This window comes from Hylobates moloch, unplaced genomic scaffold (assembly GCF_009828535.3).
Source record: "Hylobates moloch isolate HMO894 unplaced genomic scaffold, HMol_V3 SCAFFOLD_21, whole genome shotgun sequence".
NCBI classification, from domain to species: domain Eukaryota; kingdom Metazoa; phylum Chordata; class Mammalia; order Primates; family Hylobatidae; genus Hylobates; species Hylobates moloch.
In genome coordinates, this window is record NW_026652296.1 from 31,249,414 (window position 1) to 31,265,584 (window position 16,171).

At 40.7% G+C, this 16,171-nt stretch overlaps 1 protein-coding gene across 3 annotated transcripts in view; it reads right to left on the reverse strand.

The window, feature by feature from the left end:
• LOC116461230 (signal-regulatory protein beta-1-like) overlaps window positions 1–16,171 on the reverse strand; it is a 133,776-nt gene that overhangs the window by 25,341 nt on the left and 92,264 nt on the right. The window contains exon 1 of one of the 3 annotated variants that reach the window (XM_032142739.2): window positions 7,451–16,089. The exons of the other annotated variants lie outside the window; for them this stretch is intronic. Coding sequence (XP_031998630.1) covers window positions 7,451–7,484 — 34 coding nt within the window. The 5' untranslated portion in view covers window positions 7,485–16,089. Of the gene's footprint in view, window positions 1–7,450; window positions 16,090–16,171 lie in introns of those variants that run through there. 3 annotated transcript variants of the gene reach the window in all.

A 16,171-nucleotide genomic window follows, 5' to 3' on the forward strand; every position in this document is an offset into this window, starting at 1 on the left:
CTGACAGGGGAAAATTTAGACTAAGGTGTTAAAGGCTAACATACCATTTCACCCTTCAATATTGGTTGTGATTTCCAAAATGCTATTTGCTAACCCCACTGAGCATCTCACTGGGAAGATCCAAGCCATTGAGGAAAGAAAACAAGCAAAAGAGATTTAAGGGTCAAAGAAACCCTCTTTTGATATTTCACATAGTCCCAACAAACTTCTCTGCTGCAGGAGATGAAGACTTCAGCCACTACAGGTGGACTGACCCCAGTGACCCCTGTCTCCATGACAGCAAGCAGATATAATAATGCGAGACGATGGGTGAAGATCAATGCCTTAACCCCGAAGAATGGCTTTAATGGTGGACTTCTAGGCTGTCAGCACTTAGGTGGGGCACATCTGTAGGAAGAGGAGAAGAAAAGGAAACTCAATGAGATGAGGTGATTTGCTTGATAACTTACAGAGAGGCCAGCAACCTAGATAGGAACAACTAAGACCAATGAGGAAGTTACAAGAGGCTCATTTCTGCTTAAGAGAAGGAAGAACTTTCTAACAATAAATGCTGTCCAGCAACGAAACTGTTTATCTTTTGGGGGGAACTTCCTTTCATCAGGGAAGTGTAAGTATAGAACTCCAGTTAGAGATGCTGGACAAGGAGTCTAGTTAGACTAGATAAGTGATTTTCAAACCATGGGTCACAACGCCTTCATGGGGCATGAAATCGATTTAGTGGACCTAAACCAGCAATTTTTTTAAATGGAAAAGATAGAAGAGAGAGGAAAGAAAAGAAGGAAACAGTGAGAAGGGAAAAGTTAGAAGATAGAAGAGGAGGTGAGGTGAGGAAAGAGAAAAGAAGAGGAATTATGTGAGTTTATCCCACATAGGAAGGACAAGAACTGTTCACTGAAACTTTCAGTGTGTGTGTGTGCATGCGTGTTTGTGTGTGTGTGCGCGCACGTGTGCGCGCACACACACTAGGTGGCAATATAAAGTATATTACTAAGTGTGGGTGATAGTCAAAGAGATTGAACACCTCAGGAAGTTGATCTCTAAGGTCCTTCAAACTTTGCAGTTATGTGACATGAGGTCCTTAGGTTTTATGTATCAAATTATGAGAATAGGATTCTAAGATTCATTTATTTTGTTTTTTATTCATTTACTCCACATTTATTTGATATCTATTTTAAGCCATACTGGGTTCTAGGGGCAAAGAGATACATCAGAATCAGTTCCTGCCCTCAACTTAAGAGATGGAGACGAACATTTACACAGATCATTATAATACAGGGTAGTATATGCTTCAGTAAGCATTTGGCTGAGATTTATGCACCTTTCACCCAGCCCCCTGTGCAAACTGATTTTCTTAACTCCATTTTACATATGGGAAAAAAATCAAAGCTCAAATGGTCACACAAAGGGTGAATCAAGGTCCACCCAGCAGAACCAGAATTTGAACCTAAGACCACCAGGAGAGCCTGAATTTCTAACCGTTGGGCTCCACTGGGGTGTGAAGGGCAGGTGGGTGGGGTATGGAGGCTCAGAGAAGGAAGGCTGACTGCAGCAGCTTGGGGTGGGGTGGGGAAGAGGCCAGGGAAGACTTCATAGACAAGGGATCATTGAGCTATGTCTTGAAGGAAGAGGAGTTGGATGGCTTGACAAGTGGGCAAAGGTGTCACCTTCCATACAGCCAGCAGAAGCCGCTCAAAGAATAGCAAAAAGTGTGGGATGTACAGCAGGCAGACCTGGTGTGAATTTTAGTTCCAGCTTTTACTACCTGTGTGACCCTGGATATGTCGCCTAACCCCTATAAACCTCCATTTCTTCATGCATTACATGGGAGTTATTATGAAATGAGAGATTATGCACCTAATGCATCTAGCATTAGCACAGTGCCTGGAAAATAATAGAAGCCTCATGCTAATACAACCTATTTATGACAGTTTGCTGCCTATCAACTGAGTAACCTTGAGCAAATTGCCAGCCTCTCTGTGCCTCACTTCCCTCATCTTTAAAATGGGAATCACAATAGCACCTATCACATAAGGTTATGAAAATAAAATTAATACACGTGACATGCTTAGAAGAGTATGAGACAAAAATCAGGTGGATGATAGAGGTAGGTCACTGTTAATACTTCTGTGTGCTACACACCATGCAGAGAGTTTTACCATTTTATTTATTAATTATGTTAACAAATGATCATTGAGGGTTTGCTAGGTTCCAGGCAATATTCAAGGTGCAGCAGAGAATACGAAGTAGGTAAGGACAAGGCTGGAGCCCTGGGCGGAATTTGTTTGCTGGGGAGTGGGAGGGAGAATAGGATTTGGGTAGGAGATGAGATAAGTGGTGAGAAATGAGGCTGGAGAGATGGAATAGGTCAGATCATAAAAATCGTTTTATGTCATGTCGTCCTATAAACAGTGGTGAGTCCATGGAGATTTTCAATCTGGGGGATTTTTATTCTTAGAATTTATGATTCTCCAGTTGTAAAACTCTATGACTCTACGTGCCAAAGTCTTTATGATTCCAAGATTATAGTCCTATGATTTTGTGACTCTTAATATTTCTTACTTGCTGTAGTAGGTTAATATTAAAAGTCCCCACAGTGGGGACTTGCGGTTTCAACTCTGACGTGCAAAGAACTCAGAAGTCGTTACTCCTGACCTTACAATAAGAAAATGCTGGATATGCTGAAAATCAATGACTTTCCTTGAACCCATTAGAAAACTGAGGTTGCAGAGCAAACTACCACCTAAAAATCTGGGGAGTCAGGTGAGTCCAGATAGATGTGACCCCAAATTTCTGCTTCCCTGCAGCAATGCCTAAGTCAGTTAGTGGGAATGCTTACATAGTAATTCTGATGAATTGCCAAGGCTACATGCAGACTAGCATGGGAGGGAGAAGCATGAGAGGGAAGACCCCACACTCTAGCAGGTTTTTCCTCCAGAAAGCTCACCAAGTTCCAACGAGAAAGGTCCCCACGTGGCCCGAGCAAGGAGAGGCAAAGAAAGCTATGGTGAAGCCCTCCCAGGATCTCTTCCCTCATCTCCAGAGGGAAGGACTTTGGCAGAGGGCACTTCTGAAACTCTAGCCTAGCTAGGCTAAAGGAGTTCTGCATCACTCCAGGCCTCTCCAGACTTCCTGTCCCATCTAGGGAGGAAAAAGTGGTGGCAGAGGAGGGAGCTCTACCCCTGCAGGAAGAAGAAAAACACTTCTAAAGTCCACACTCCTGAAGCAAGAGGCCCCAGATTGAGACTTAATTAGAGGACTAGGGAATGCCCTCTGTCTCCCACACTCTAGCACATACCAATAAGGCTCCAGTAGAGTACAGTGACTTACAGCTGCAAGACACAGACTCTCTGAGGAGCTGTACAAAGGAAAGCTCCAGAGCCAAGAGAGGAGAAAATAAGGACATTAAATGAATTGGAAGTCCCTGGTGCCCATAACTACAACAAGCATTAAATGCTGCCCAACTCCTAGCCAGATTAACATCAATCCTCACACTAAAGGTCTATTTACCTCAGTGTTTATTTTCTTATTCAACATGTCCAGCTTTCAGCAAAAATTTACAAAGCAAGCTGTGGAGGGTGAGCATCCCTAATCTGAAAATCTGAAATTTGAAATGCTCCAAAATCTGAAACTTTTTGAGGGCCAACATGACAACACAAGTGGAAAATTCTACACCTGATCTCATGGGATGGTCTGCAGGCAAAACACAGTCAAAACTTTGTTTCATGCGCAAAATTTTTAAATACTGTATAGCTGGTTGCATTGGCATGCACCTGTAGTCCCAGCTACTTAGGAGGCTGGGGCAGGAGGATTGCTTGAGCCCAGCAGTTCAAGGCCAGCCTGGGCAACATAGCAACACTCCATCTCTATATATATTTTATACACACACACACACACACACACACACACACACACACACACACAGACAGTATATGTGTGTATTTTATACACATAGTATAAAATTATACACTATAATTTTATATGCATAGTACATGGTATTAGTCCATTTTCATGCTGCTGATAAAAACATACCCAAGGCTGGGCAATTTACAAAAGAAAGAAGTTTAATTGGACTTACAGTTCCACGTGGCTGGGTAAGCCTCACAATCATGGTGGAAGGCAAGGAGAAGCAAGTCATGTCTTACATGGATGGCAGCAGGCAGAGAGAGCTTGCACAGGGAAACTCTCCTTGTTAAAACCATCAGATCTCATGAGATTTATTCACTGTCATGGGAACAGCATGGGAAAGACCTGCCCCCATAATTCAATTACCTCCTGCTAGGTCCCTCCCATAACACATGGGAATTCAAGATGAGATTTGGGGGGTGGGTGGGACACAGCCAAACCATATCACATAGTATAAAATTATCTTCAGGCTATGTGTGTAAGGTGTGTACGAAACATAAATGAATTTTGTGTTTAGACTTGGGTGCCACCTCCAAGATATGTCATTATGTATATGCAGACATGCCCCAATAAAAGATAAATAAAATCTAGAACACTTCTGGTCCTAAATATTTTAGGTAAGACATACTCAATCTATATTAGTTCCCCAAGGCTGCTGTAACAAATTAGGACAGGCTGGGTGGCTAAAAACAACAGAATTTTATTCTGTTAATATTCTGGAGGCCAGAAATCCAAAATCAGAATCACTGGGCTGATACCAACGTGTCAGTGGGGCTGTGCTGCCTCTTAAGGCTCTATAAGGGAGAATCCCTTCCTTGCCTCTCCCAGCTTCTAGTAGCTGCTGGCATTCCTTGGTTTGTAGCCAAATCACTCCAATCTCTTTCTCTCTGGTGATGTCACCTCCTCCTCTTCTGTGTATCAAATCTCCCTCTGTCTCCCTCTTATAAGGAGACATGTAGAAAGAAGTACAAAGTAGGAGGACCCACACTCTCAATTTCAAAACTTAAGATAAAGCTATAGTAATTAACACAGTATGATAATGACATTAGGTTATACAAACCAATATATAGACATATAGATGAGTGCAATAGAATTGAAAGTCCAGAAATAACCCCATAAAGTATACGGCCAGGGTGTTAAGTCCAGTCAGTGCGGAAAGAATAGCCTCTTCAACAGGTTGTGCTGAGACAACAGGATGTCCATGAACAAAAGAAATGAAGTTGGGTTCCTACATCACTCCATATGTAAAAATTGGCTCAAAATCAATCAGAGCCTGAATGTAAAAGCTAAAATCATAAAATTATTAGAAGAAAGCATAGTTGTAAACCTTCACAACCTTGGATTTGGCAGCGGTTGCAAAAGCATGAGCAATAAAAGAAAAAATAAATTAATTAAAATTAAAAACTTTTGTGCATCCAATGTTATCATCAAGAGAGTGAAAAGACAGCCTATGCAATGGGAGAAAATATTTGCAAATTATATATCTAATAATATAATTATTAGAATATATTAAGAGCTCCTACAACTCAACAATGAAAGAGACAAACAACCCAATTAAAAAATGGGGAGAGGACTTGAATAAGCATTTTCCCGGAGAAGATACACAAATGTCCAATAAGCACAAGAAAATATGCTCAACGTCATTAGTCATTTAGGAAATACAAAATCAAAACCACTTCTTACCTAAGAGGATGGCTATTTACAAGTAACAACTAAAAAAAAAAAGAAGTGTTGGCAATGATGTGGAGAGATTGGAACCCTTGTTCATTGATGGTGAGAAAGTAAAAGGGTGCGGCCACTGTAGAAAAGTTTTCCAGTTTCTCAAAAAGCTAAACATAGAATTGCATATGATCCAGCAATTCCACTCCTAGCTTTACAGTGCAAAGAATTGAAAACAGGGACTATGATACTTGCATGCCAATGTTCATTGCAACATTCTTCACAATAGCCAAAAGATGTTTTGGCTATTGTGAAGAATCAAGTGTCCATCAACAGAAAAATTACTAAACAAAATGTGGTATATACATATAATAGAATATTATTCAGCCATAGAAAAGAATAAAGTTCTGATAGATGCTGCAAAAGGATCAATCTTATAAACATTATTATGTTAAGTGAAATAAGGCTGATACAAAAGGACAAAACGTGTATAAGTCCACTTATATGAAATCCGCTTTGTGCATCTGCTTTGTTAAACAGTTTGGTGATTCTTTGATATGCTAAATATACAGTTACCATATGACTCAACAATTCCACTTTTAGGTATTTACCTAAGGGATTTGAAAACATATATCCACACAAAAACTCATACATCAATGTTCATAACAGCCTTGTTCATCAGAGCCAAAAGATGAAAATAACCCTAATGTCCATCAACTGATAAAAAAAAATGGGATGATGCAATAAAATATGACATCATACAATGGAATATTATCCAGTCATAAAAAGGAATGAATGTCTCAAAAAAAAAAAAAAAAAGGAATGAAGTAGTGATACATGGCCGCAGTGGCATGCACCTATAGTCCCAGCTACAGAGAAGGCTGGGGCAGGAGGATTGCTTGGATGAACATGGATGAACTCTGAAAACATTAAACTAAGTGAAAAAAGCCAGACACAATATAGAATCACATTATATGATTCCATTTATATGAAATGTCCAGAACAGGAAAATTCAGAGACGTAAAGTAGATTGGTGGTTGCCAGGTTCTCCAGGGAGGGGGAATGGGAAGTAATTGCTAATGGGTATGCATTTCTTTGTAGGGTAATTATATGTTTCTGGAATTCTTGTTGATAATTTCACCTTTTTTTTTTCTTTTTTGAGATGGAGTCTTGCTCTGTTGCCCAGGCTGGAGTGCAGTAGCACAATCTCAGGTCACTGCAACCTCTGCCTCCTGGGTTCAAGCAATTGATTCTCTTGCCTCAGCCTCCTGAGTAGCTGGGACTACAGGCACCCACCACCAAGCCTGGCTAATTTTTGTATTTTTAGTAAAGACAGGGTTTCACCATGTTGGTCAGACCTCAAGTGATCCATCTGCCTTGGCCTCCCAAAGTTCTGGGATTACAGGCATAAGCCGCCGTGCCCAGTGATAATTTCACATCTTTGTGAATACACACTAATCAGCACAGAACTGTACACTTGGAAAGGGTGAATTTTATGGTATGTGAACTATATCTCAATTTTTTAAGTAAGGGAATAGTATATTCACGCTAATCAAAAGGATAGTGGAGTAGCTATTAATATATTCATTTTAGACAAAGCGGACTTTAGAATAAGAATGAGTATCAGAACTAATGAGGGTCATTCTATAATTATAAAGGAGTCAATTATCCAAGTAGTCATAATCATCTTAAGCTCCTAACAACAAGTGTCAAAATTCATGACATGAAATAGATAGAACTGAAAAGAGAAATAGACAAATCCACAATTACAGTTGGAGACTTCAATACCCCTCTTTCAGTAATTAATAGATCAAACAGGCAGAAAATCAGTAAGGACACAGATGACCTGCACAGCACTATTAATTAACTTGAACTAATTAACACTTACAGAGTATTTCATCCAATAACAGCGGAATGCACATTCTTCTCAAACACTCATGGAATGTTCACCAAGACAGACCACATTCGGGACCATCACCCACACCTTCACAAATTAAAAAGAATAGAAATCATACAAATTATGTTCTCAGATCACAAAAGAATTAAACTAGAAATCAAAAACAGAAAGCTGACTATAATAGGAAATTAAACAGTATACCTTTAAATAAACCATGGGTCAAAAAAGAAGTCTCAAGATAAATTAGAAAATACTTTGAACGAAATGGAAATAAAAATTATACAAGTTTGTGTTATTTAGCTAATGTAGTGCATAAAAGGAAATTTATAGCATTCAATGTGTGTTAGAAAAGAAGAAATTCCAAAATCAGTAGCCTAAACTTCTACCTTAGCAAACTAAATAAAGAATGGAAAGTTAAATTTGTGACAATAGAAGAAAGAAAATAAAAATTAGAGCAGAAATCAGTGAAATTAAAAACAGAAAAACAATAGAGAAAATCAATAAAAGCCAAAAGCTAGTTCTTTATAAATATTAATAAAATTGATAAGCCCCTAGCCAGGCTAACCAAGGAAAAGCAAGTGAGAAGACACAAATTACTAACACTGAGAAAAAAAGAGGGGTCATTACCATTGATCCCACAGAAATTGAAAAGATGATGAGGTGATACTATGGACAACCCTATTCCCATAAATTTGATAATTTAGATCAAATTAGCCAATTCCGTGAAAGACACAAATTACCAAAACTTACTTAAGGAGAGCCGGAGATAACTTAGATTGTTCTATGCCTATTAAACCAATTCATTTAGTAGTTAAAATCCATCTATAAAAGGAAATAACAGAACAATATGGTTTCATTGATGAAATCTGCCAAACATTTAAGGAAGAAGTAATACCTACCAATTTTATATAATATCTTCCAAAGACAAAAGAGAAAAGAGCACTTCCCAACTCATTTTATGAGGTTAGAATTACTCTAATGCCAAAATCAGACAAAGACATTAAAAGAAAAAAGAGCTACAAATATCTCTCATAAACATAACTGTAAAAATCCTTAATAAAATATCAACAAATTGAATCTAGCAATATTTAAGAAGGATAATAATATATCACAATTAAATCAGGTTCATTCCAGGAAGAGAAGGCCAGATCAATATTTATAAATCAATCAATGTAATATGTCATATTAATAGACTAAGAAAAGCATATGATCGCATCAATATATACACAAAAAGCATTTGACAAAGTGCATTGCTCATTCAAGATTTTAAAACTCCAAAAATGTTAAGAATATAAGGGAAATTTCTTAATCTAATAAGGATATATACAAGAAACCAATATGTAGCATCATATTTAATGTAAATGAATGAATGTTTTCCTAATAAAATTGAGAAAAAGATAAGGATGCCCTCCCACATCATTTCTCTTCACCATCATACTGGAAGTCCTGGGTACTGCTAGGAAATGAAATAAATAGTATACAGTTTGAAAAGGAAGGAACAAAACTGTCTTTATTCATGTATGATGTGGCTGTCTACATAGAAAATCCCAAAAGATCTACCAAACAAACAAAAGAAAAACTTCTGGAACAAAAAGAGAATTTAACAAGGTCATAGGACACAAGATTAATATACAAAAGTCAGTTACCTTCTTATATGCCAGTAATAAACAAATAGAATTGTAAATTTAATAAACTAAATACCTTTTGAAATAGCATCCCCCAAGATAAAGTACTGAGGTATAAATCAAACAAAATATATAGAGCATCTGTATGTAGAGAACTAAAAAACAACAACAAAAGAAATCAAAGATCTAAATCATGGAGAGAATGAAGAGACAACTATGGAATGGAAGAACATCCTGCATTTATAAACCATACATCTCATAAGGGGTTAATATTCAAAATGTATAAGAAACTCAAACAACTAAATAGCCTGGCCAACATGGGAAAACCCCATCTCTATGAAAAGTATCCAAAAATTAGCCAGGCATGGTGGTACACGCTTGTAATCCCAGCTACTTGGGAAGCTGACTCACGAGAATCATTTGAAGCCTGGAGGTGGAGGTTGAAGTGAGCAGAGATCGTGCCACCGCACTCCAACCTGGGCAACAGAGCGAGACTCTGTCTCAAAAAAAAAAAAAAATTTTTTTTTTTTTTTTTTTACATGGGATGGCAAAGTACAGAACAGCCAACAATATTCTGAAAAACAACCAAGTTGGAGGACTCACACTGCCCGATTTTAAGACTTACTATAAAACTACAGTAATCAAAGACAGTGTGGTCAAAAATACAGACACATAGCTCAATGGAACAGAATGGAAGGCCCACAAAGCTATCCACACAAATACAGTCAACTCATTTTTGACAAAGATGCTGGAACAGTTAGATGTTTATAGACAAAGAAAAAAATCCTTAACATAGGCCTTACACCTTACATGAAAATTAATACGAAGTCAAATAGATCATAGACTTAACGTAAAACACAAAACAATAAAACTGCTAGAAGAAAGCATAGGAGAAATCTACTTGACTTTGGGTCTGGTGACAAGTTTTTAGATACAATACCAAAAACATAATTTTAAAAAATTGATAGTTGAACTTTATTAAACTTTTGCTCCATAAAAGTCACTGTTGGCCAGGTGTGGTGGTTTAGACCTGCAATCCCAGCACTTTGGGAGGCTGAGACATGCGCATGATCACTTGAGGTCAGGAGTTCGAGACCAGCCTGGCTAACATGGTGACACCCCAACTCTACTAAAAAAAATACAAAAATTAGCTGGGCGTGGTAGCACGTGCCTGTAGACCCAGCTACTCAGGAGGATGAGGCAGGAGAATCACTTGCACCCGGGAGGTGGAGGCTGCAGTGAGCTGAGATCCCACCACTGCACTCCATTGCCTGGGTGACAGAGTGAGGCTCCGTCTTAAGAAAAAAAAAAGGCCTGTTAAGAGGATGAAAAGAGCAGCCAGGCATTGACTGTGGTGCCTCACGCCTATAATCCCAGTGCTTTTGGAGGCTGAGGTGGAAGGATTGCTTGAATTCAGGTGTTCAAGACCAACCTGGGCAACACAGCAAGACCCCACCTCTAAAAAACAATTAGCTGGGCATTGTAGAATACCTGTAGTCCCACCTATTCAGGAGACTGTGGTAGGAGGATTGTTTGAGCCCAAGACTTTGAGGCTACACTGAGCTATGATTATGCCACTGCATTCCAGCCTGGGTGACAGAACAAGACCCTGTCACTAAAAAGAAAAAAAAAAGAGGATGAAAAGATAAGACACAGGATGGGAGTAAATATTTGCAAATCACATAGCTAATGAAAGATTGTATTAGTCAGGGCTTCTCAGACAATCAGAACTTTTAATTCCAAAGGCCAGGGGTCTGAGGGGAGGGTACCAGCTATTATAGGACCCAGAGTTTGAAGAGCTAAGAACCAGGAGAACTCTGATGTCGAAGAAGAAAAGAAGGATGCTTAGCTCAAGGAAAGAGACAGAATTTGCACTCTCTCTGCCTTTCTGATCTATTCAGACCCTCAATGGATTAGATAATGCCCATCTACATTGCTGAGGGCAAAGTTCTTTACCTAGTGTACTGATTCAAATGCTAATCTCATCTGGAAACAATCTCACAGACACACCAAGAAATAGTTTTACCAGCTATCTGGGCATCCCTTGTGATAGCCCAGAGAAGTTGACACATAAAATTAACCATCCCAAAGATCATATCCAGAATATGCAAACAATGTCTAAAACTCAACAATAAGAAAGCAAACATCTGAATTAAAAAATGGGCAAAAGATATGAACAGACATCTCACCAAAGAAGGTATACAAATGGCAAATAAGCATATGAAAAAATGATCATTTGTCATTATAGAAATGCAAATTAAAACAACTACTACACACCTATAAAAATAGCTAAATTACAACCAACTGGCAATACCAGTGCTGATGAAGTGTAGAGCAACAGGAACTGTCACTCATTGCTAGTGGGAATGAAAAATGGTACTTTGGAAGTACAGTTTGGAAGTTTGGCAGTTTCTTATAAAGTTAAACATAGATTTACCATACAATCTAGAAATTATGCCCCTAGGTATTTACTCAACTGATAAGGAATCTTATGTCTACACAAAAACCTGCACACAATGTTTATAGCAGTTTTATTCATAATAAAGCCAGATGCAACTAAGATGTCCTTTAATAGGTGAATGGATAAACAAACAGTGGAACAGTCATACTACGGAACATTATTCGGAGATAAAAGGAACTGTTAATTCACACAATATGGATGAATCTTAAGCGCATACTGCTAAATGAAAGAAGCCAGTTTCCAAATGTTTTATATATGTATACGTGTGTGTGTGTATATATATAGGTATACGTATATATATATATAATTCCATTTATATGATTTCTTTAAAAAAAGCAAATGATAGAGATGGGAAATAGATCAGTGGTTGCCAGAGGACTGAGAAGAAGGAGACAGGTGGCTAAGTGAAGCACAGTGGATATTTTAGAGCCATGAAACTATTCTGTGTGGTACTGTAGTGATTGATATATCTGCTAAGGGCTTGATATCTAGAACATATAAAGAGGTCCTACACTATCCATTTGTCACTATGCATTTGTCAAAACCATAGAATTTTACAGCACAAAAAGTAAACCTTGGCCAGGCCTGGTGGCTCATGCCTGCCTGTAATCCCGGCACTTTGGGAGGCCGAGGCAAGTGGATCACCTGAGGTCGGGAGTTCGAGAGCAGCCTGACCAACATGGAGAAACCCCGTCTCTACTAAAAATACAAAATTAGCCGGGCATGGTGGCGCATGCCTGTAATCCCAGCTATTCGGTAGGCTGAGGAGGAGAATCGCTTGAAGCCGGGAGGCGGAGGTTCCGGTGAGCCAAGATTGCGCCATTGCATGATCTTGCAACAAGAGGGAAACTACATCTCAAAAAAAAAAAAAAAGTAAACCTTAATGTATGCCAATTTTTAAAAATCTACTAGGAGGATGGGGAATCACAGGATAAAATGCAGATGATGACAAAAGAATCTAATTGTATTACAAACGTATGAGGGATCTCATTGAAGGGCATGGAGACTAGAGGTGCTGACCTAAACAACTTTGGAAATGACTGGAAACAAGAAGGCTAAAGATGAAAAGAGCTGTCCATAAGCATTGCCCTCCGGTTGGTAGAGCTGTTTCTCGCAGGGGTATGGCTTGACAATTCTGAAACCCCAGTACATGTGTACTAACATTGAACAATTAAGTAAATGGATGGCAGATGGTAGGAGCCAGGTTTTTCACTGCTCAAGTGGGAGGTTATAGATAAGCAAAGGGAGAAGGATAGAATGAACTGTATGAATGTGTTAGAGTCAGAGACGGTAGCATGAGCTCATGTTTAGCTTAATATAGATACCGATGATAGATACAGAATCATTACAGTTATGTGTATACACAGGCTAGGATACATACATGTATTTCCTAGCTCTGCCCCCTGGTAGGGGGTCCCCAGTAGCAACATGCAAACCCACCGTCCAGATCTGTTTCTAATAACATTGTCCAGTGAAAGGAACCGGGCTCCCTGGAGAAATGGCTGATTGTAGGGCTGGGAAGAAAATATGCACGATGAGTCTGGAGCAGCTTTAGTGCCAGAAAGTAAGGAAGGGCTCAAAAACATAACAAAAAATTATGGCAAAGGGACACAGGAGCCAATAGAGAGAGCTCCCAGGTGCCAAAACTGGAACAATTTAAGCAACAATATAAATAACATAGTATTGGATTATAACGAAAAGTACAAAATAAATATCCATGAGTGCACATGGATATAATAAATGACTGAATAAACAAATAGCAGAAGAATTCCGAGTAACTTATTACATACTGCCCCCTCAAGGAAGTGAAGCATAACTCCCCATCCCTTAAGTGGAGGCTGTGCATAGCGGCTATTCTATGAGGCTATTCTCATTATTATACTGGGGTTATTATTAGACTGGTTTGGGGGAGGAAAACCACAGAGGTACAGTGTCATTCTCAACAAGTTATATCGAGAATATGCTATCAATATCAGTATCACTTAATGTTAACCCTGATCACCTAGTTATTTGATCAGTCTTCTGTTGAAATTATTGTTGTTATTGTTGTTAATTATTATTGTTGTTAATTATTTGATCAGTCTTCTGTTGATGAGCCTTGAGGCTTGAGGTAACGTCTGTCAGGTAATGGCAAAGGTAATGTTTATCAGGTTTTTTCGCCATAATGCTAACTATAACATTATAAATATATTTTTAAATGGCCACAATACTTCAGGGCCCTTGCATCATACTCTGCAATGTGACTTTGCTGCTCCTCCCTGGGAGAAGTGATTTCTATTTCCCCACTTCTTGAATCTGGGCTGGCTTGTGACATGTTTGCACCAACAGAATGTAATGGATGTAAATTCACACCAGTTATACAGTCTCAGGAGGCACTGCATGTTGCCAGATGTTGAGGGACACATAGCCTGAACACCCCTCTAATCCTAGCTGATAGCCAGTCAACTACCAGACATGTGATTTAGACCATCCTAAATAAACCAGCCCCAGCTGACCCACCCTTTCTGATCCCAGACACAAGGAGCAAATGCAAAGTTAGCTGAGCTTGGCCCAGATCAGCAGTGCTACCCAGCTGACCCACATGAGCAATACCAAAAGCTTTCTATTTAAAGCCACTGAATTTTGGAGTGGTTTGTTATTCCGCAATAGCTATGTGCCTCACTGGCACCTAGGCATAACAATGCATGTAGGTGGTTATTTGTTGTAACACACTGTGATTACAGAAGATTAGGAGCAGCCTCAAGGCTCATCAATAGAACACTGATCAAATAATTACAGGAGAGCCAAACAATGGAATATTATGCAGCTGTTCAAAAGAATGAGGCAGCCCTATGTGAATCAACATGGAACAAACTCCATGATGCATTTTTAAGCGAAGCAGAAAGAGGCAGAAGAGTATACAGAGCAAGCTACTATTTATCCTGTAAAATATTTGCATTTGCATGGACTGTCTCCGGGTGGGTACACAGAAACATGTAACAATGGCTGTCTCTAGGAAGGGGAACTGGGTGCCTGGGGAACAAGAGTGGAAGCGAGACTTCCTTTTCATGCTATCCTCTTTTTTATCTTTTGAATCGTGTAAATGTGTTATCTATTCAAAAATAAATAAAACCAGAATGTAAAAACTCCTATGCCTTTCAAATTCAGAGAGCCTTATTATTCTCTTTCCAACACTCCCAAGATCCACCGGGACCAAAAAACAGCAGTCAGGGAACAATTCCGATTTTCTCTGCTCTCTCCCCGACAGCCCCCACCCGCGCAGAGCGAAGCTGGTTTCTCTGGTAAACCCTTGTTTGTGAGTTTCGTCCAGGCGACACTACCTCGCCTGCCACTGGAGGGCAGCGCGAGGCTTCCTTCCCGGGGAGGAATTGCGGCGAGACGGTGGTCGGCCCTGAATAGCAAGCTGGCTCCTACATAAAAGGCTCTGGCATTCCGTTTTTGTTTGCATGTTTGTTTGTTTTCTTTCTTTCTTCTTCCTCTTCTTTTTTTTTTTTTAAGGTCTCGACCCAAGAACCCCATTCCAGGCAGTAGGTTCGCCAGCCATTGCTTGTGCGTCTTCGCGGAGAGATGGGGAGATGCCCCGGCGCTCCTTGCCGCTCACATCTACCTGGCTGGATAAAACCATTTGGGGAACTTGCTGCTTCACAAGTCTTACTTGTGAAGACCCGGAGGGTTTGCCTTTAACCCCGCCTGTGACCCGAAGAAAACCCCTTTCTACCCTGCGCCTGTCCCACAGCTGGAAGTGATAATTTTAAGAATGAATTAAGCACTTGATTTGTGACACTGCGGAACTAAGCACTTTCTGGACTGTGTTCTGCGCCATTTTACAGATGAGGAAGCTGAGGCCCCCAGAGGCGGAGTAACTTGCTCATGGTTACACAGCTAGTCAGCGGCGGGCAGGATTTGAATCCAGGGTTCCTGGTTCCTAATCCTCTGCTTTTACCACTTAATTTATCCTGCCTCCAAGGGCTGCTGGGAAAAATGAGGATTTCAAAGGAGAAGCAGCTACGGAAAAGCTTTGGAAAGCGCCAACGGAGCGGAGATTCCCTGAGCCCCTCTGCGAGCCACGCGCCGGCATGCCTCTGGGAAGCCCACTTCCCCCTGCAGATAGGCGTTGTGACATTCTTGCGCCCCTGTCGAACAGGCGAAGAGACCGAGGCCCAGAGTGGTGCAGGGCGAGCCTGGAGGCTGCGCCCCAGATCTGGAGTAGCCACTGACGCCCCTCCTTCCGCTCCGCTGCGGTCCGCACGCAGGCGCCGGCTCCCCGAGGCCCCGGGCGCCCTGGCCGCACGCCTGGGTAAAAGGTCCCGATGAGTCTGCAGAAGCGCGCCCACGCCCGAGACGGCCGTTTCCGCCGGCCTGGGAAAGGGGCAGAGAAGGGGGTCGCCCGGGCCGCAGCGTCCCGGTCTCCGCCGGCCAAGCAGTGTTTAGGGCCAGTCCCCGCCCCCCGCTTCTTCCCCACCTGGGGAGGGGGGCGCAGCGGTAGGGCACTGGAGCTCACGATGCACCCCGCCAACGAGTCCTTTCTGCAAACGGGGTTCCTGTTTTCATGCAAATGCCTTTGTTAGCGCACCGGGAACCAGGGGGACGGAACTGCAGCTGACGCGGGCTGCGCGCCGCTTTTCC